The sequence below is a fragment of the Mya arenaria genome, chromosome 6, assembly GCF_026914265.1.
Source record: "Mya arenaria isolate MELC-2E11 chromosome 6, ASM2691426v1".
In the NCBI taxonomy this organism is placed as follows: domain Eukaryota; kingdom Metazoa; phylum Mollusca; class Bivalvia; order Myida; family Myidae; genus Mya; species Mya arenaria.
The window spans coordinates 77,702,221-77,724,134 of record NC_069127.1 but is presented as its reverse complement, the minus strand read 5'-3'; the positions used below and the strand labels follow the sequence as shown (position 1 = coordinate 77,724,134).

The window sequence follows — 21,914 nt, the reverse complement described above, 5'->3', positions numbered from 1 at the left end:
CAAAAGACGTTGAAAGTTAGTACAAGTGACTCCCTTGCTTTGCGCTCGACATTGAATGGGTAGTGCTTGGAAAAGTGGTGTAATCAGTATACGTACTGGTTTAACCAAGGAAAGTACGTATACCCTTGTATCTCACCAATGTCTCTTCAGCGTGCTGTCCCTTCAGCAAAAACAAAGGACCCTGTTGGAAATAAGTGCTTGAACTTTCACGGGTTATCCTTGACCACAAGGTCTTAAGAAACACATACATGTATGTACACACAAGCTGTTCAGAAGACTTGCCCATATAAATATACTGTATTCTGAATTATATTATGTATATTTCTTTCTTTAGGTATCATACGTTGAATGTACTAGTGAACTTCCAAGCGAATATATTAAAATTGCGTTGATTTAAACGGTCATGGCTTTGTATTTGACAAAATCAACCAGGATTATGGTGAATGTGCCAAGTTCTCCATACTCGCGCGCGTGGCGTCCTATCGGGTTCCGTGATAGTTTTGTTCTTTATTTCTTTTTGCTCAACCAAACAAACCGGTTTACAGTTCTTCACCAAACAGAAATCATGTCTGCTATGGTAGCATTGAAGGTGTCAGACATTGTTTTTGGGACTGTTTCAACCTTATTAGATAGGTAATTTATAAAGCCACACAATAGGCATATGTGTTAATGAGTTTTAGAATTAAAGATCAATATCATACAATTTCGCGAGTCTATTTTCATTTCATGTTTCGGTTAGACAAAAGTAATATAATACCACTAATTTACCTAGATTTTTATCCCTTTAACATTTATAAAAAATATATTGAAATGGTAAATGGCTTTTGTTTGAAGAAAATTCTTAAATATTTATAACTTGGAATACTGTGACATCACCAATTCATGCCTGAATATGCGACAGCCAATATTTATGGCGTTCTTTTAGGATTTGTGAATTGTTGCTGAAGAAATGGAAACTGAGGGATTTAAATATCGGAAAATGCACTTGCCTATTCGGGCAACCATCTGGGAATTTCGAATTGTCCAAAACAGTATTTACTTGTCCCGGGCTTCAGGCAACCCAGTTACTACAAAGACTGTTAATAGTGATCATTCTTTTTTTTCACTAAATTGTTAACCTCAGGAAATGGGCTGCAAATTCAATTCAACAAACAACTTCAAAGCCAAAGATTGGCGTATGTAGAAGTCTTTATTTGTTGAATCTTAACAAACCCTGTGTCAATTTTTAGCTGAACCATTCAAAGAATAAGGGAAAGTGTACTGCTCACTGTCACAGCTTGGTTAAAGTTTTGCTTGTAAGCACATTTAAGTCAACACATCTGCAAATACTTAATGTATTGCATTGGAACTTTTCACAAGTGTTTTCAACCATCCAACTAAATTAATCAAGTGACATAACTCTATCTTGAACAATATGCAAATTATGGACCTTTATTATTCAACTGATAAAATCTGTTTTAGGTTTTGCATGTCAGCACACTTAAGTTAATATCTTATATCTAGCTACTACTGAATTTATTGCTTTATTAATTTATACAATGATACTCAATCATCCAACCTACTTAATGAATACATTTGGATAACTTTATTGTGCATATGACCCTTGCATTTGTACATGACAATTTTTAACTCATTCTTGAATAGAATAAGTAAAAGTAAGATTTTTAAGTTATTTATGTAATACTCATCATTTGTCTTGCAGATGTATTCAAATACTTGTTATCAACTGGCAGAGTTATGTGGACGAAATGGTAGAGTTACCACCCAACCTTAAAGACAGGTTCATCTATCTCATGTCAAAGCGAGGCCTTCTTAATGATGACAACTTGGGAAAGGTATTTTGACTCATTGTGTTGTATCATTTCATAAACCATGGTCCTTCTTTATTACAGAATTAGGCTAAACTAAAAAAGAAAGTTGACAGTTCCACACCAAACAAGGCATTATTGGTATGGTACCATTGAAGATGTCAGATATTGTATTTATAAATGGGGTTGTCTATATTTACCCTTAAATAAATATATACATACCAACATTCAGGCCACATTTATTAAAAAGTGTCTTTGGCAAATCACAACCCATTTTTTTAGATGTTGGTAGGCCTTTTATTTTTCTTACCTCTTTAACACTGTTATTAGAAGACAAAAAATGGGCTAAAAATACTTTCAGGGCATGGTGTTTTTTTGTGTATGAGTTGGAAAAGCTGAACAAATGATTAATTCATTGTGGCCTTATGAAGAAGGTTTTAAACTGTAAATTAAGAGCTTTACAGAAACTGTAATAAGGAAATGAAATGATATAGCGAAGCTGTACAGTACATGTATGTAGAAATATTTCCAGGTCCTACACAGCAAGGTGAGGACATTAGATCTGTCGGACTGTGACCTCTCCGATCGTGGGCTCCAGGCAATCTGTCAGTGCACTCATCTACAGAAGATTGATCTCAACGCAAGCAAAGAGTCACGTACAAACATTACTTCAGATGGTGAAAGAAACTTACTTACTTTATTAGTAAATTGACTATTGGATGGGCATTGTTAAATAGAATTAGGTTAGTTTTATACATTATGAAATAGGGATTTAGCTAGGTTTTAAAAAGGGCAAGGTGCTGCAGAAAAGGTACACAATGCTAAAGGTGAAAAGGTATCTGGGTGTAAGGAACTTTAACATTATGAAATTGACAAAAAATGTTAGGAATTGTGTTTAATTGAAGAAATACCTTTTCACTGCCAAATGTGTATATTTTGTTTGTATTTTAAGTTTTAATGAAAACAATAATAAAAAAATGACTTACAGTAAGCATTTTATTCTATGAAGGCAGAAGGGTGATTTTTCATCAGTAACTGTTGTCAAAATTGTCTGACTGTCTTCTCACTTAGAATATATATACATTTCTATTGGGATAATACTGAAATGTTTAAGTCATTATGATAACATAAAATGATGTTAGTATGAGGATTGAGGATGAGGAATTTCCTAAGGGTATAATCTGTTGCAGATCATTACTCATTTAATGTTGTTAAAGAACATTTTAAGTCATGTATACAGAAATAGAGAATACAATTTTATGGTAGTCTGGATAGCACAGTAGATAGCACCCTGGTACATGTAGTCTGGTTAGAGCAGTGGTAAGCACCCTGGTTGTCTGGTTACAGCAGTGGTAAGCACCCTGGTTGTCTGGTTAGAGCAGTGGTAAGCACCCTGGTTGTCTGGTTAGAGCAGTGGTAAGCACCCTGGTTGTCTGGTTAGAGCAGTGGTAAGCACCCTGGTAGTCTGGTTAGAGCAGTGGTAAGCACCCTGGTAGTCTGGTTACAGCAGTGGTAAGCACCCTGGTTGTCTGGTTAGAGCAGTGGTAAGCACCCTGGTACTCTGGTTAGTGCAGTGCTTAGCACCCTGGTAGTCCGGTTAATGCAGTGGTTGGCACCCTGGTATTCTGGCTAGAGCAGTGGTAAGCACCCTGGTAGTCTGGTTAGTGCAGTGGTTAGCACCCTGGTAGTCTGGTTAGTGCAGTGGTTAGCACCCTTGTAGTCTGGTTAGAGCAGTGGTAAGCACCCTGGTAGTCTGGTTAGTGCAGTGGTTAGCACCCTGGTAGTTTGGTTAGTGCAGTGGTTAGCACCCTAATAGTCAGGTAAATGCAGTGGTTTACACCCTGGTAGTCTGGTAAGCCCTCTGGTAGTCTGGTTAGCACCCTGGTAGTTGGGTTAATGCAGTGGTTAGCACCCTGGTAGTCTGGTTAGCACTATGGTAGTCTGGTTAGCACCCTGGTGGTTGGGTTAATGCAGTGGTTAACACCCTGGTAGTCCGGTAAGCCCTCTGGATGTCTGGTTAGCACCCTGGTAGTCTGGGTATTGCAGTGGTTCGCACCCTGGTAGTCTGGTTAGCCCCCTGGTAGTCTGGTTAGCACTCTGGTAGTCTGGTTAGCACTCTTGGTAGTCTGGTTAGCACCCTGGTAGTCTGGTTAGCACTCTGGTAAGCATTATGGTAGTCTGCCTAGTGCAGCAGTTAGCACCCTGGTAGTCTGGTTAGCGCAGCGGTTAGTATTTAATAGTCTGGTTAGCATAGGGATTAGCACACTGGTAGTCCGGTTAGCACAGGGATTAGCACCCTGGTAGTCTGTTTAGCACCGTGCTGGTCTGGTAAGCACAGCAGTTACCACCCTGGTAATCTAGTTAGTGCAGGGGTTAGGACCTTGGTTGTCTGGTTAGCACAGTGGATATACCCTGGTAGTCTTGTAAGCACAATGGTTAGCACCCTGGTAATCTAGTTAGTGCAGCAGGTATGACCCTAATAGTCAGGTTAGCACAGTGGATAGCACCCTGGAGTCTGGTTAGCACAGAAGTTAGCACCCTGGCTTCTCATTAGGGCACCTTTAGTTTGATTCTTGGTGTTTGGTTTGTGGTCACCAAGCCAGGCAAGTAAATTTCCTCGTGGTTCTCTAGTGTCCACCACAACACATGACCACATTCTTGCTGACAGATAGTATTGTGCCAACGTTAGTGATTTATATAATATTGTAAACACTTTTTTCACAATCAGTGTTAAGTAAATAAATATAAACTAAGTTATTTTCAGGTATTTGTCAACTAGGCCAATCATGCCATCATCTTCAGACATTATACCTGCGGAGATGTTTAAATATCACAGATGTTGCCATAGAAACAGTGTCAAGGTCATGTCCACAACTTCGCCTACTCAATATCGGAGGTTGTAACAACATCACTGACAGATCCCTGCAGGCTCTTGGGCAGAATTGTAAATTTCTAAAGAGTGTGAACCTCTCAAATACTCAAGTGAGCAAGATCAGCCTTAACAATTTATTTGGTATTCAATGACCGGTTGGATTCATTTGGATTTATTTGCTTTGCTTTGATGTATCCAGTTCAGTTAGACTTTCTTTTCTAGACTAAATTAAAAGTATTGATTAACAAGAGATGTTTGTCAAACATTATGCCCCCCTGAGCGCCATGTTGTCAGGATTATTTGGTTAATTGAATGAAATATGCATGGACCGAAATGACAGCTTATAAGCATTGATATTGGATGCCTTTTAGGCGTTTTTAGCTCACCTGAGCACAAAGTGCTCAAGGTGAGCTATTGTGATCGGTATATGTCCGGCGTCCATCGTCTGTCGTTCAGCTTCAACAATTAGTTATAATCATCATCTTCTCTTAAACTGCTTGGACAATTTTGATGAAACTTCATAGGAATAATCCTTGGTTGGTGCATTTTCAAAATTGTTCAAAGAAATGAATTACATGCAGAACTCTGGTTGCCATGGCAACCTAAAGGAAAAGCATCAACAATTGGTTATAATCATCATCTTCTAAACCCTAGGACAATTTTAATGAAACTTCATAGGAATGATCCTTGGTTGGTACTTTTTCAAAATTGTTCAAAAAAATGAATTCCATGCAGAACTCTGCTTGCCATGGCAACCTAAAGGAAAAGTGTCAACAATTGGTTATAATCATCATCTTCTCCTAAACCCCTTGGACAATTTTAATGAAACTTCATAGGAATGATCCTTGGTTGGTGCTTTTTCAAAATTGTTCAAAGAAATGAATTCCATGCATAACTTTTATTGCCATTGCAACCTAAAGGAACAAGAGGCCCAAAAGGGCCTATGCTCTACTGGCATGGCTTTTGTGGTCATATCAATCTAGAGCATGTATGTATGGGTAAAAGGCAACAGACATATAGTTTATGTTTTGTGTTTGGGTTACCTGAAAACGTAGCACATTCAACATCTGAGCCCAGAAAGTATTGTAAGCAGGTTAGTTGCATGAACTATTTTAATATGTGCCAAGTAAAAAAAAAATGCTTTCAAAACTGTACTCATAGTAAACATTTCTGTAGTTTTAAAAGTTAAAAAAAGTTGGTTAAAAGGTCAAAGTCAAAGGCATCCTAGGACAACATTGATCAATTTGAACAAACATTCACAATCAATTGTGCTGAGATGGATGCACGAACACAAAAAGATTTTCAAACCTTTCCAGATTTATGTTTACCAAACCTGTGAACCCTGGGTGTGGCCAGTAATGACACCAGGTGCATAACTTAAACATTCACAACCAATTTTGTTAAGATGAATGCGCAAACTACAGAACTTAAAGCTAAAAAATGGCCTTTGGGGTTTCAACAAGAACAAGGCAGAGTAATTCACAAAATCAACTGCAGAAGCAAAAAGCAAATTGTCTCTCAAAATCCTAGACTTGCAAATTGTCTCCCTTAACTCTAGACTTGAATTTACATGTACATGTAAACTTGGCTAAAAATAGAATTCGCTCATGCAGACCTGGCTAAAAATAGAAAGCATTTCTTTAAAACTTTCATGGCCCATAATCTTGGCATTCATGGGCGGATCTGGTTGGTTTTCGTAAAAGGAACCGAGCTCTAATGGATATCTAGATACTGTACAAGTTTCATTGAGATACAGTCAAAACTGAAGACTGTATCGTGTTCACAACCAATTGTTTACACAATAGCATTTTTTTATACTATCAATGGCCATAATCTAGGCATGCATGGGCAGATCTGGCTGGTTTTTGAAAGGAACCCAGCTCTAATGGATATCTAGATACTGTACAAGTTTCATCGAGATACAATAAAAACTGAAGACTGTATCGTGTTCATAAGCAATTGTTTACAGACGCACGGATGCACATACTACGTTCACATTACCATCGCATAAGCTCTTCTGGCCTTTGGCCAGTAGAGCTAAAAATAACAAAACTTTTTTTGGCAAATATTATTAGGCCTAGTGCTTAAATCTTTAGTGTGTAACATTGTCTATTGGTTATCTACCATGTTTATTCAAATTATGCCCCTGGAGAAAAATTGGCCTCACCCGTGCGTTACAAGTTCATTATAAATACATTTTGTGAAAATTTGGTAGTTATATGAAGTTTACCTTTGAAACAAGGCCAGCAAGTCCTGCTATATGGTCTCCCTTTTTGTTGGAGATTCCACTACTTTCTATTTTTAGTAACAAGGGAATAGATTTTAAAACTTTTTTTAGCAAACACTATAAGGCCTAGTGCTTAAATATTTGGTGTGTGACATTGTCTATTGGTTATCTATCATGCTTATTCAAATTATGCCCCTGGAGAAAAATTGGCCTCTTTCCGTGGGTCACAAGTTCATTATAAATACATTTTGTTAAAATTTGATAGTTATATAAAGTTTACTCTTGAAACAAGGGCAGCAAGTCTTGCTATATGGTCTCCCTTTTTGTTGGAGATTCTACTACTTTCTATTAGAAAGTAGTAGGGGTGCCCGGGATGACTACCAGGGTTTGACAATTTGTGATTGTCAATACTGGCAGTGATTGTCCACACTGGTTGTGATTGCCCATACTGGCAGTGATTGTCCATACTGGTTGTGATTGTCCATACTGGTTGTGATTGTCCATACTGGCAGTGATTGTCAATACTGGCAGTGATTGTCCATACTGGCATTGATTGTCCATACTGGTTGTGATTGTCCATACTGGCAGTGATTGTCCATACTGGTTGTGATTGTCCATACTGGGAGTGATTGTCCATACTGGCAGTGATTGTCCATACTGGCAGTGATTGTCCATACTGGCAGTGATTGTCCGTACTGGTTGTGATTGTCCATACTGGTTGTGATTGTCCATACTGGCAGTGATTGTCCATACTGGCAGTGATTGTCCATACTGGTTGTGATTGTCCATACTGGCAGTGATTGTCCATACTGGCTGTGATTGTCCATACTGGTTTTGATTGTCCATACTGGCAGTGATTGTCCATACTGGCTGTGATTGTCCATACTGGTTGTGATTGTCCATACTGGTTGTGATTGTCCATACTGGTTGTGATTGTCCATACTGGCAGTGATTGTCCATACTGGTTGTGATTGTCCATACTGGCAGTGATTGTCCATACTGGTTGTGATTGTCCATACTGGCAGTGATTGTCCATACTGGTTGTGATTGTCCATACTGGTTGTGATTGTCCATACTGGTTGTGATTGTCCATACTGGCAGTGATTGTCCATACTGGTTGTGATTGTCCATACTGGCAGTGGTTGTCCATACTGGCAGTGATTGTCCATACTGGTTGTGATTGTCCATACTGGCAGTGTTTGTCCATACTGGTTGTGATTGTCCATACTGGCAGTGATTGTCCATACTGGTTGTGATTGTCCATACTGGTTGTGATTGTCACTGGCAGTGACTGTCCATACTGGTTGTGATTGTCACTGGCAGTGACTGTCCATACTGGCAGTGATTGTCCATACTGGTTGTGATTGTCCATACTGGCTGTGATTGTCCATACTGGCTGTGATTGTCCATACTGGTTGTGATTGTCCATAGTGGCAATGGTTGTCCATACTGGTTGTGATTGTCCATACTGGCAGTGATTGTCCATACTGGTTGTGATTGTCCATACTGGCAGTAATTGTCCATACTGGTTGTGATTGTCCATACTGGTTGTGATTGTCCATACTGGCAGTGTTTGTCCATACTGGTTGTGATTGTCCATACTGGCAGTGATTGTCCATACTGGTTGTGATTGTCCATACTGGTTGTGATTGTCCATACTGGCAGTGATTGTCCATACTGGTTGTGATTGTCCATACTGGCAGTGATTGTCCATACTGGCAGTGATTGTCCATACTGGTTGTGATTGTCCATACTGGCAGTGATTGTCCATACTGGTTGTGATTGTCCATACTGGCAGTGATTGTCCATACTGGTTGTGATTGTCCATACTGGTTGTGATTGTCACTGGCAGTGACTGTCCATACTGGTTGTGATTGTCACTGGCAGTGACTGTCCATACTGGCAGTGATTGTCCATACTGGTTGTGATTGTCCATACTGGCAGTAATTGTCCATACTGGCTGTGATTGTCCATACTGGTTGTGATTGTCCATACTGGCAGTGATTATCCATACTGGTTGTGATTGTCAATACTGGTTGTGATTGTCAATACTGGTTGTGATTGTCCATACTGGTTGTGATTGTCCATACTGGTTGTGATTGTCCATACTGGTTGTGATTGTCAATACTGGTTGTGATTGTCAATACTGGTTGTGATTGTCCATACTGGTTGTGATTGTCCATACTGGCAGTGATTGTCCATACTGGCAGTGATTGTCCATACTGGTTGTGATTGTCCATACTGGCAGTGATTGTCCATACTGGCAGTGATTGTCCATACTGGTTGTGATTGTCCATACTGGCAGTGACTGTCCATACTGGCAGTGATTGTCCATACTGGTTGTGATTGTCCATACTGGTTGTGATTGTCCATACTGGCAGTGATTGTCCATACTGACAGTGATTGTCCATACTGGCAGTGATTGTCCATACTGGTTGTGATTGTCCATACTGGTTGTGATTGTCCATACTGGTTGTGATTGTCCATACTGGCAGTGATTGTCCATACTGGTTGTGATTGTCCATACTGGCAGTGATTGTCCATACTGGTTGTGATTGTCCATACTGGTTGTGATTGTCCATACTGTTTGTGATTGTCCATACTGGTTGTGATTGTCTGTACTTTCAGTGATTGTCTGTACTTGCAGTGATTTTCCATACTTGCAGTGATTGGCTTTGCAATACTGTTCTTCTTAAGGTACCTTTCTTTTATGTACACACGAATAGGAATGCTTATGTGATAGTTATGCTCATGGTGTTCTATTTTGCCAGATTACAGATGTTGGGGTGATGCAGCTTGTCTCAGGACAGTGTGCCAAAACTCTTATGGTATGTTCTACAGTATTTTCTACAAAGGAATGTTTAAGAATTCATGTTAAAGGGACTTGTTTTGGCACCATTTTTCCCCATGGTAATGCATCTGAAGATACCAAAACTACACTAGGATACCAAATTTGAAAAAAAGAGAGTTAAAACTTTAAGTATAAAGAAATACATTAACATAACCTAACTTAATAATATATATGGGTTTAGGGGGGAGTGAACCCATATACTAGTACTGTCAAGGAAAAATAAAAACTGACAACAAAACCGCATGCCCACAAGGACTCATACAGAACATAACTGAACTTTCAAGCCTTTTGTTGAAAAGTGTAACTAATGCTATTCAAAATAGTGGACTTCAAAGACACTATTTGAGCATACATTAACATAAGTTGAAGGGTTCCAGCCATCAGTATCTTAGTTTTAACACTCTTAATGACTTGCCACACTTATTTTCATAATAATTAAAAACAAGAGCTGTCACAGTATGTGACGAATGCCCCCGAATGTGACATTGACCTATGAACAAGGTCAGTACATGAAAAGTTAAAGATCAAACAAATACATATGGCAAATTATTTTAAATTGGCTCTGAACATAAAAAAATACCACCCATACTTGACAACCTACATTCTTATGTCCTTATATTCAGCATTCCATTGTGAATAAACACAAAGTGTATCTTTCACCTTAGAGGTAGGGACATGGGTCTTGTATGTGACACGTCGTCTTGGTATGTCTAACACATGTGGCAAGTAATTTTAAAATCTGTCCATACAAGAAAATGTTACAGCCCGGACATAACAACCAATACTCTGTATCCTTATATGCAGCACTCAGTTGTGAATAAACACTAAGTGTGACCTTGACCTTAGAGGTAGGGACACAGGTCTTGCACCCGACACATCGTCTTGCTCATTCAAACACATGTGCCAAGTTATTTTATAATCTGTCCATACAAGGAAAGTTACAGCCTGGACACGACAACCTATACTCTATGTTGTTATATGCAGCATTCCATTGTGAATAAACACTAAGTGTGACCTTTACCTAAGAAATAGGGACACTGATCTTGCACGCGACATGTCGTCTTGGTATGCCGAACACATGTGGCAAGTTATTATGCCCCCACAAAGTGGCGGCATATAGGGTTGCCCTTGTCCGTACGTACGTCTGTCTGTCTGTACGTACGTACGTACGTACGTCCCGAAGATTGTTTCCGATCTAATTCTTGAAAACTGTTTGTCCAATCCTCACCAAACTTTAAACACATGTTTGTGACCATAATATCTTGATCAAGTTGGATAGTCATAGAAATCGCTTTATTTTAAAATCTGTCCATACAAGGGAAAGTTACAGCCCGGACATGACAATCTATACTCTATGTCATTATATGCAGCATTCCATTGTGAATAAACACCTAAGTGTGACCTTGACCTTAGAGGTAGGGACACGGTTCTTGCACGCAATACGTCGTCTTGGTATGTTGAACACATGTGGCAAGTTATTTTAAAATCTGTCCATACAAGGGAAAGTTACAGCCCGGACACGACAACCTATACTCTATGTCCTTATATGCAGCATTCCATTGTGAATAAACACCTAAGTGTGACCTTGACCTTAGAGGTAGGGACTTGATTCTTGCACGCGACATGTCGTCTTGGTATGCCGAACACATGTGGCGAGTTATTTTAAAATCTGTCCATACAAGGGAAAGTTACAGCCCGGACACGACAACCTATACTCTATGTCCTTATATGCAGCATTCCATTGGGAATAAACACCTACGTGTGACCTTGACCTAAGAGGTAGGGACACGATTCTTGCACGCGACATGTCGTCTTGGCATGCCGAACACATGTGGCAAGTTATTTTAAAATCTGTCCATAATATTCAGAGTTATCGAGTCGGACGGACGGACGGTGCGATTTTAATATGCCCACCTTCCGGGCATAAAAATGCATTTTACAAAAACATTTCAATTGACAATATGATGTATTGCCAAGTTCAACACATGAGGTTATGTTCCTCAATTATCCAGTAATGGGGTAGGATGTTAGCTTCCATTGTCTCCATTACTTGTTTTTGTTACTAAGGAATAAATCTTTCCCAGATATGTAAGTTTTGAGGCTTAATAGTAATATGTTCTGGGATAGTTAACACCAGTCAATATCTATTTTCTAGGATATTAAACACTAGTAATTATTCAGAAATGTCTATATTTTGTTCATATATTTATGGTCTATTAATAGCCTTATAACCTAGGCTATGGTATATTTGTTTTCCCCAGGAAATCCACATTAATGGTTGTCAAGGTGTGACAGATGAAGCAGTGGAAGCTGTGATGCAGTTTTGTCCTCAGATCAACATCCTAATCTTCCATGGATGTCCCAACATCACAGGTACTACAAGTTTGATAACCAACCATGGAATCTCGAGTTATGGCATGAGCGTTCTGAACATCAGTTCTTATCCTAACTTACCAAATTTTATCAAAATATTGATTGACAAGATTGATAACAAGCAAGATCACTTTAGACATTCCAGAGTTATGGCCCTTTTATTGTCAAAAATGGAACTAACTGATCTTGTCCACTCTCTACTTTAAGCATTTCCTTATTTTCTTATCGAATCTTCACCTGTATACAAATGTCTCAGATCAAATCTCGGTACCAGCTACATATGAATGTGTTATTAGTCAATGATGAGTTATTACCCTTTAATACCTCTCCACCTGGCGCAGCACCTTGTATTTTTACTTACCATTTAATCTTTTGTTGTGTTTTCTTAAAAGAATAAAATATATTATTGAATAGATGTATCACTAATCTCATCTATGCTGATTTCAGAACAGAGCAGACAGGCGCTGGAGGATTTGACCTTGTCAAGGTCCTCTCCCATGAAACAGGTCACATGGACAATATACTGACCAATAAGGGTCCGTGTGTAGTGAAGTGGGTTTACTTGCAGACAGGATAATGTATAGTGATATTGATTTACGCAAACTTACAATGTTTTGATGTGGTGTAAAACCAAGTTAAAGTGTAAAACTGATGTTATTATTTGATTATAAACACTGTTATGATTTCCTTATATATATTGGTGAATTATGTTTTGAGTAGATGAATGCTTAACTTGATCATCACTCGATCTGTATGTATAAATGTGTACATGAAAATGTAGAATTTTTAATAATTTACTTGAACATTATACAATTATTTACTGAAAACAGGTCCTTAATGTAGGTTTCAGACAAGAAAACACGGGTGCAGCCATTATACCGGTAGTATTATAATTTTTATTACTTTAATAATACTTGTTCAATAGTATTTTAAAATCCTATAACACTGATATGATGCAGGTCATAGATAAGTTAGCTGGATTACCAGTATTTTGAAAATGACCTTGTGGAAGTACTGATGTAGCATTCAAACACCTATTGTACAAAGCTCATGAGTACCAGTGGCCCGATGCTCAGGTTACATTCAATTTATAAGGTATCAATCATGAATGCGTTACCCTAGTGCGATAACTCAATAACAGCATATACAAATAAAAGCATTGTGAGTTCTTGCATTAAGGAGACCAATGAAAATCATCATGTGTAACCTAATTAAAGCCATTTATGTTCTGAAGTTTTGTCTGTGATATTTTTATTGCGTTCATTTTGTTACATGTTGTTGTGATCTTTATGTTAATAAACTTTGATGTTAATGCCTGTGGTTTGTCTTATCTGCTAGTTCCCATCATTGACATGAGGGGCAGTTAGAACTTGGGGGGGGGGGGGGGGGCTACACTTCATGGTGAATATGTGTGCCCACACTTTAAGGTGAGGATGTGTGCATACACTTTATGATGAGCATGTGTGCCAACACTTTAAGGTGAAGATGTGTGTCCACACTTAATGGTGAACATATGTGCCCGAAATCTATAAAGACGAACATGTGTGTCCACACTTCATGGTGAACATGTGTGCCCACACTTCATGGAGAACATGTGTGTCCACACTTCATGGTGAGCATGTGTGCCCACACCTCATGGTGAACATGTGTGCCCACACTTCATGGAGAACATGTGTGTCCACACTTCATGGTGAGCATGTGAGCCCACACCTCATGGTGAACATGTGTGTATACACTTTATGGTGAGCACGTGTGCCCACACCTCATGGTGAACATGTGTGCCCACACTTCATGGTGAGCATGTGTGCCCACACCTCATGGTGAACATGTGTGCCCACACCTCATGGTGAACATGTGTGCCCACACTTCATGGTGAGCATGTGTGCCCACACTTCATGGTGAGCATGTGTGCCCACACCTCATGGTGAACATGTGTGCCCACACCTCATGGTGAACATGTGTGCCCACACTTCATGGTGAGCATGTGTACCCACATTACATGGAGAACATGTGTGTCCACACTTCATGGTGAGCATGTGTGCCCACACCTCATGGTGAACATGTGTGCCCACACCTCATGGAGAACATGTGTGTCCACACTTCATGGTGAGCATGTGTGCCCACACCTCATGGTGAACATGTGTGTATACACTTTATGGTGAGCATGTGTGCCCACACCTCATGGTGAACATGTGTGCCCACACTTCATGGTGAGCATGTGTGCCCACACCTCATGGTGAACATGTGTGCCCACACCTCATGGTGAACATGTGTGCCCACACTTCATGGTGAGCATGTGTGCCCACACTTCATGGAGAGCATGTGTGCCCACACCTCATGGTGAACATGTGTGCCCACACCTCATGATGAACATGTGTGCCCACACTTCATGGTGAGCATGTGTACCCACACTACATGGAGAACATGTGTGTCCACACTTCATGGTGAGCATGTGTGCCCACACCTCATGGTGAACATGTGTGCCCACACTTCATGGTGAGCATGTGTGCCCACACTTCATGGTGAACATATGTGCCCACACTACATGGTGAACATGTGTGCCCACACCTCATGGTGAACATGTGTGCCCACACTTCATGGTGAACATGTGTGCCCACACTTCATGGTGAGCATGTGTGCCCACACTTCATGGTGAACATGTGTGCCCACACTTCATGGTGAACATGTGTACCTTTGCTACATGGTGAACATGTGTACCCACGCTTTCATGGTGAACATGTGTACCTTTGCTACATGGTGAACATGTGTGCCCACACTTCATGGTGAACATGTGTACCTTTGCTACATGGTGAACATGTGTGCCCACACTTCGTGGTGAACATGTGTGCCCACACTTCATGGTGAACATGTGTGCCCACACTTCATGGTGAACATATGTGCCCACACTTCATGGTGAACATGTGTACCTTCGCTACATGGTGAACATGTGTACCCATGCTTTCATGGTGATCATTGTGTCCACCCTTTAAGGTAAACATTAGTGCATACATTGTATTGTTAATCATTGTGCCCACGATTCATGGTGAACACATGTTCTAAGGCTTCATGGTGAGCATTTGTGCCCATAATTTAAGTATATGTATAAAAATATGATAAATCCCTAAGTCTTGACAACCTCATAATATTCACTATATTGTGGAATTAACCGTTTAAAGTGATCTTTGCCTTTGACATACAGACTTGTGTGCTTCATGCTACTCATTGTCTTATTAGATGAAAATTTGTGCCATCATTTGTTAACAGATAATCTAACAAAAAAGTAACTTTTATTGACCCTTAGTGTGACCTCGACCTGTGAACATGTATGCCAAGTTATTTAAAAAATGATAAAATTCATGACCAAGATATAGTTGGGACAAGCAAAATCATGTTATTTTAATCATTACCTTCAAGGGGGACCTAGAACTTTGACCTTTTAGAGACTAGACAAAGGATGATACCATTGCAAGAAAAAAATGAAAATTATCAAAAACTTACATAAAATTGATATTGTTGTGTACAATGCATTGAACCTTACTTACTGATGTATCACATCGCTTACCATACATGTATCTTTTGCAGTTTTTTTCCGAATATTTCAATTCAAATTTACTGGGGTGGTCTTCCACGTCAATACACAGTAAATTCTAAATAGCGTCAGTATATGTATCTGTAGTAATCATGTGAATTTCACATGCTTAATATACACACTATAAACTGGAAACAGAAACGTTCTTTTAATCATGTAAAGTGATGTATTATCGGCCTTCTACTAGCTCATATAGGTAATTCTAGGCTTCTTTTGAGGAAATAATGTATTTGCCGATTTTGGGACAATCTGGTGTCTAGTCCCTTCAACATAATTCATATGTGTGACAATTTCATTATTGACACAACATGTAACAATGTGTGCCACATAAATCCAACCACCAGTATGCTTGACAATTCACTTAAGGGGGCTCAACAAATGCCATTATAGACCAGACAAAATGATTAAATATAAGTTTAATCCTGAATATAGTGTTTAACAATATATATAACAGTGTATCTGTGATGGAATAACAACACTTATATAATTAAAGAGACCTATACATGTATCCCGCAATTCTGACTGAAATATCACTGTTCACTTGATCAAAGAAACAACATACAATTTATTAAGTACCTCGAGATACTTTTGAAAAATAGGCTAAAAATAGTTGACAGACAAAATTGAAAGCGTTATTGATGTAGGGTTTTAGCTCAACAACTATTAAAGGGTGCTGCATCCTGTCCTTTTTGGTAGCACCATTCTGCCCTCTCAGTGACCAGAATTCTTAGAATTAAATACTTGAGCTAATAGAATATTTCTTTTGGTTTGTTTTACACTTAAAATATGATTGAAAATACATACAGACTTTACATATTCTGAAATTGAAACCTAATATAACTTCAATTAACCACAATTCTTAATGTATACTGTCAAATTCATTATGTTCAAGTTCTTCATTGCGCGATAAAATGTGCCTTTTTCTCCCTAAGCACCTGATCCCTTTTCTGCAGCACTCTGTCCTTTGTAAGACTTGGCTAAAACACTAAATGATGTATATTCAAAAACTTTTATCTATACAAATTTGCACACAGCCATATGGAGGAAGGCAAGAATCTGGTTCAATTTTTCAAATACTTCTAATCAAGTACAACACTTCTAGTCTGACTCACCTTGACAAAGTGTAGTTAAAAGTTTAACATAAGTTGGAGTCAACAAAAAAATCAACAAAATAAAGAATTAAAATTTGCTGCTTGAAGCATGCATTATTTCAAATTATAACACACATTATGCATAACACATCCATATCTCAATATAATTTTTATTAATGTGTGATAGTCACAATAACATTTGTTTATTTTAAACACCTGTTTTATTTATCTAGCCCTTTTCCTCTTAAGCCGTCGGTTCCCATCCAGCAAGTATTCCAGAGGAACACTCTGATCAGACCCATCGTTCTGGCGTGTAACAACGGAACCATGGTCATCATGGTGTTCAACCATGCCAGATAAGGGTTGCCGTAGTCCAATGTCCGAGCACAGGGCAGATTCAGAAGAAGTAACACTCTCCCTGTCTTGTAGCTTTATGTTTTGGTCCGGTACATGGTTATAATCTGAGGTGCTGGGATTGTCATGGGGGCAGACAACACCTTCTAGCTTCTTAATGCGCTCTTCCAGGATGCACACAACATATTGCAGCTGAATGAAAGAAAGTTCAATGATCAGGGTCACAGCTCAAATTCTAGTTTAATATTAACAAGAGATGTTTGTCAAACATTATGCCCCCCCTGAGTGCCATGTTGTCAGGATTATATGGACAATTGAATGAAATATGCATGGACCGAAATGACAGCTGATTTGTTGCTGTTTTAAGATTATGACCATTTAAGTGTGAGGATAAAGTGTGTTATGACCGTCATGACCTTTGACTCTATGAACTCAAAATCCAGAGTCATCAGCTGGTCACCAGAAACCTAAATGTCAAGTTTGAGGGCCATGGGTGAAGGCATTGTCAAGTTATCACAAGACAAGTTTTTTTCGTTCAAGGTCACTGTGACCTTGGCCTTTGACCCGATGACCACTTAAATCATAAAGGTCATCTACAAGTCAGATGCAACTCCAAGTTAAGTTTGAAGGCCATGGGTTCAGGCATTGTTGAGTTATCACTCGGACAACCTTTTACCATTCAAGATCACTGTGACCTTGACCTTTGGCTCTATGAATCCTAAATCAATAAGGGTGATCTACTGGTCAGGCTTAACATCCATGTCAAGTTTAATGATCTTAGGTTCAGGCATTGTTGAGATATCAGTGGGGGAAGATTTGTTAACTCTTTTGCGTTAAAGGTTACTGTGACATTGACCTTGGCCTGATGACCCCCAAAGTCGATTGGGGTCATCTACTGGGCAGGCCCAACCTTTATGTCAAGTTTGATGACCATAGGTCCAAGAATTGTCGGGTTTGCTTTCAAGGTCACTGTGACCTTGACCTTTGACCCCTAAAATCAATAGGGGTCATCATCAGGCCCAACATCCATGTCAAGTTTGAGGGCCATGGGTGCAGGCATTGTTGAGTTATTACTTGGACAACCTTTTATCATTCAAGGTCACTGTGACCTTGACCTTTGGCCCAATGACCCCTAAAATTAATAGGGACAATCTTCTGGCCGGGATCAACCTCCAAATCAAGTTTGAGGGCCATGGGTGCAGCCATTGTCAAGTAATCACTCGGATAACCTTTTACCATTCCAGGTCCTTGTGACCTTGACCTTTGGCCCAATGACCCCTTAAATCAATACGGACCATCTTCTGGCTAGGCCCAATCTCCAAGTCAGGTTTGAGGGCCATGGGTGCAGGCATTGTCGAGTTATCACTCGGACAACCTTTTACCATTCAAGGTCACTGTGACCTTGACCTTTAGCCCAATGACCCCCAAAAACAATAGGGGTCATCTACTGGTCAGGCCAAACCTCCAAGTCAAGTTTGAGGGCCATGGGTGCAGGCATTGTCACGTTATCACTTGGACAACCTTTTACCATTCAAGGTCACTGTGACCTTGACCTTTGGTCTGATGACCCCCAAAAACAATAGGGGTCATCTCCTGGTCAGGCCTAACCTCCATGTCAAGTTTGAGGGCCATGGGTGCAGGCATTGTTGAGTTATCACTCGGACAAGCTTTAAAATTATTTTACCATTAAAGGTCACTGTGGCCTTGACCTTTGACCCGATGACCCCCAAAATCAATAGGGGTCATCTACTGGTCAGGCCCAACCTTCATGTGAAGTTTGATGATTGACCATACGTCTAGGAATTGTTGAGTTATCACTCAGACAAGCTTTGGTCTACCGACAGACCGACCGACATACCGACATGCCTGTGCAAAGCAATATACCCCTCTTCTTCGAAGGGGGGCATAATTAAGTAATATGTCTTTCTTTGCATAAGAAGAGGCCATGAGAGTTATTTTTGATCGAATTTGACACATTTACATGTATAACATATATCGGGGGGCGTATTCAATATCCAACTTAGATCTAACAGAAGTTTAAGAGTAGAATCTGAGTGTTTTGATTGGAGAGTAAAGATCTAACAGAAGTGTAAGAGTAGAATCCGAGTGTTTTGATTGGAGAGTAAAAATAACTGGCCAATAAACTGAATGGAATCACTGAGGCATACCTAAAAATAAGGATAAAAATTATATTGAATACTGACCCAGATCTTTCATTAGGTTTATTTTTTGTGATGAAAATTAAGGAAACATCAGGAACACACTTTCAAAGATACCGTAATACAAAAGACACTAAATACCTTCTGCAAACGCTCATCAAGTGCTTTGTTTGTGACATCTGCATTCATCGACAATGATACATCTGAGCTTCCAACTTCATAGCTACAAAGCAAAACAATAAGAAAAGGCTTGTATAAAATATACCTTTTGCATTAAGCTATCCAATTTCTGACTCATTAATATTGCTCCTACTTGAAGTAGTCATGTGATGGAATTACCTTGTTGTTTTATCATCAGAATGGCTGTTAACTATACTTATCTAAAGAAGAGCATCATTTAGGGCAGTATTAAGAGAGTTTTTGAAAAGGGATTACAACAATTAAACAAAAAAGTACCGGTACATGAGGACAGTATCCCAGTATTTTTACAGTTTAAAATCTTTGACATTCAAAATCAAATTTTAAAAATATGTTTAATTTTGAAACTATATGTTGAAAACCCACTGATATATAACAGTACAATACCTGTTGAGTGTTTCAGCTGCCAGGGTGAAGGCCCCGCGGATGTGGTCAAGGTCGGGTGGAGACGCCACATAGGTCTTCCCTAGGACCGTGTTACATACCATGCAGTAAACCTCATAAAAAGTACTGAAATCCATGACAAACATCCTCACAAAAATATTTTAAAATCTAACATGTGAAGAATGCTTGGTGACATTAATAAAATAGCAAAAATTCTGCAAGAGAATTCAATTTATAATTATTTAATACAAAATATTATAACTTTCATCCTGTTTAATTTTAAAATGTGAAATCAAAATTACTTCACCTGCCCTTATCAACTCCATTATCTGAGATTTTCAGGTTTTTTTTAGTCCCCACATGTTTTGAAACACCTGTAAAAAAACAAGTGAGAAGCTATATGTACATATCTAATAATGTCACTGCATTTGTACATATAACTAGAGCACCAACAGTCACAAAATATGCCATCCTAATTTTAGGACACCAAGTTTGGTGGTAAGTGGTTGTACGTTAAGCCAATTTCAGAGTGGACACTGTTACGACATTTTTGGCCAATTTAAGGGTCATAGCTCCAATTATGTCAATAAATTTTCTGACCAAATTTGGTGGCGATTGGATAATGGCTTCGAAAGTTATTGAGCGGACAAGACCAATTTTAGGTAATTTCTATGGTTAAAAGGTGATAGAGGCTGAGCTGGTTATCGAACTTGTCCAAGATAATCTGCCAATACATATTCTGACCACATTTGATAGTGATTGGACAAAGGCTCCTAAAGTTATCGAGTTGACAAGATCAATTTTAAATAACTTCTATAAATAGGACGACAACTCTTGAGTGTCTGAAGCGATATGGCTGATTATCAAACTTGTCCAAGATATTATGCCCATACACATTTTGACCAAATTTGGTGATGATTGGACAAAGGTTCTAAAGTTATTGATTGGACAACATACTAGAAGCCGCCCCCTGGCTAGTACCTTGCAGATGAAACTTTAATACATCACGTTCTATAAAAAAGATGAAATTTCCATACAAAAAAAATCAAATTAACATTTTGTTCTTATTTATAAATCTGATAAATAGATCTTCGACACTTCTTTAGTTTTTTCAAGATATCCTTCTGATTTTTTAAGATATCTGAATAAAATTCCCTTTACAATAAATTTCAACTCATCTTGTATAGCTTCACATCGTTTTCTTTGGTTACGAAAGATGTAAACATAGCGGTCAAATTCTACTTGACAGCAGTAATGTAACAGCTAGACTGCACAAACTGGGGTCACGGACACTACGGACCATGGACATTACGGACCAGACATTACGGACCAGATTTAGGGACACTTCGGACCAGATTTAGGGACATTCCACTGCACCCCCTTATATCTGTTGTAGTGTTGGAAACTTTTGGTACCTACAGAAATGTTTCAAAAATGAGGCGTTTCATATGTAACTTCCAAAATGAGTGCCCGAGAACTACTACTGTCTGAGAACTACTCGCTTACTGGTAAATTGTTCAAACTTGAGTAGTGTAGGTCGAGAAACCAGAAACAAACATGTTTTGTTATGCCACCATTAATGAAGTTACTCCAACTTTTATAAACTACACGTTGACGTTAAAACAAAACAAGACACGTTGATTAATAAGTCTGCATTATTAGTCAGTGTAGACATGCTTAAGTTATGCTGTGTATCTCGTTCATAGTACCTGCCAAAGTTATGGAACGAATAGTCTTTGTCGCGGAAACCCATGACGTAGAATCACCCACGATGGAATTACATTTAACACATTGAAATATTACTAAATTTAAGTTCGAAAACAATGAATTATTGCTTTCGTTGTTTGAAGTAACAATTGAATTATCTGCGTTTTCCATGGCAATAAACAACGGTTTAATATCACAAGACGGTTTCAATTTACTTGACTTGTTGGCGGGAATTGAATCAAAGCTACATGACAATATATTCGGAAATAATGAACTTACTTACGTTTGCTTGTTTACAGGA

The 21,914-nt window shown here is 38.9% G+C and overlaps 2 protein-coding genes across 2 annotated transcripts; one reads left to right on the top strand and one right to left on the bottom strand.

The window, feature by feature from the left end:
* Window positions 1-509: 509 nt before the first annotated feature.
* LOC128238817 (protein AMN1 homolog) lies at window positions 510-13,437 on the top strand. Its single transcript, XM_052955079.1, has 7 exons — window positions 510-633; window positions 1,703-1,835; window positions 2,341-2,485; window positions 4,573-4,790; window positions 9,679-9,735; window positions 12,020-12,131; window positions 12,579-13,437. Exons 1-7 carry the CDS (start codon window positions 566-568, stop codon window positions 12,656-12,658), a joined length of 813 nt encoding a protein of 270 aa, XP_052811039.1. The 5' UTR covers window positions 510-565; the 3' UTR covers window positions 12,659-13,437.
* Window positions 13,438-16,121: 2,684 nt separating this feature from the next.
* LOC128238907 (protein Mis18-alpha-like) lies at window positions 16,122-21,837 on the bottom strand. Its single transcript, XM_052955219.1, has 5 exons — window positions 21,616-21,837; window positions 20,214-20,280; window positions 19,910-20,032; window positions 19,466-19,547; window positions 16,122-17,357 (listed from the first exon to the last, which is right to left on the bottom strand). The coding sequence occupies exons 1-5, from the start codon at window positions 21,782-21,784 to the stop codon at window positions 17,037-17,039; spliced, it is 762 nt and encodes a 253-aa protein (XP_052811179.1). The 5' UTR covers window positions 21,785-21,837; the 3' UTR covers window positions 16,122-17,036.
* Window positions 21,838-21,914: the final 77 nt, after the last annotated feature.

Bases quoted from the DNA above. Each gene is read 5' to 3' on its own strand.
- LOC128238817 (XM_052955079.1), top strand. From the start codon at position 566: ATGTCTGCTATGGTAGCATTGAAGGTGTCAGACATTGTTTTTGGGACT. The intron at 1,836-2,340 runs GTATTTTGACTC...AAATATTTCCAG, and splicing joins ATGATGACAACTTGGGAAAG to GTCCTACACAGCAAGGTGAG. The intron at 9,736-12,019 runs GTATGTTCTACA...TGTTTTCCCCAG, and splicing joins AGTGTGCCAAAACTCTTATG to GAAATCCACATTAATGGTTG.
- LOC128238907 (XM_052955219.1), bottom strand. From the start codon at position 21,784: ATGGAAAACGCAGATAATTCAATTGTTACTTCAAACAACGAAAGCAAT. The intron at 20,281-21,615 runs GTACTATGAACG...GTTTTTTTACAG, and splicing joins TCGTTCCATAACTTTGGCAG to GTGTTTCAAAACATGTGGGG. The intron at 19,548-19,909 runs GTATTGTACTGT...TTTGCTTTGTAG, and splicing joins GCAGCTGAAACACTCAACAG to CTATGAAGTTGGAAGCTCAG.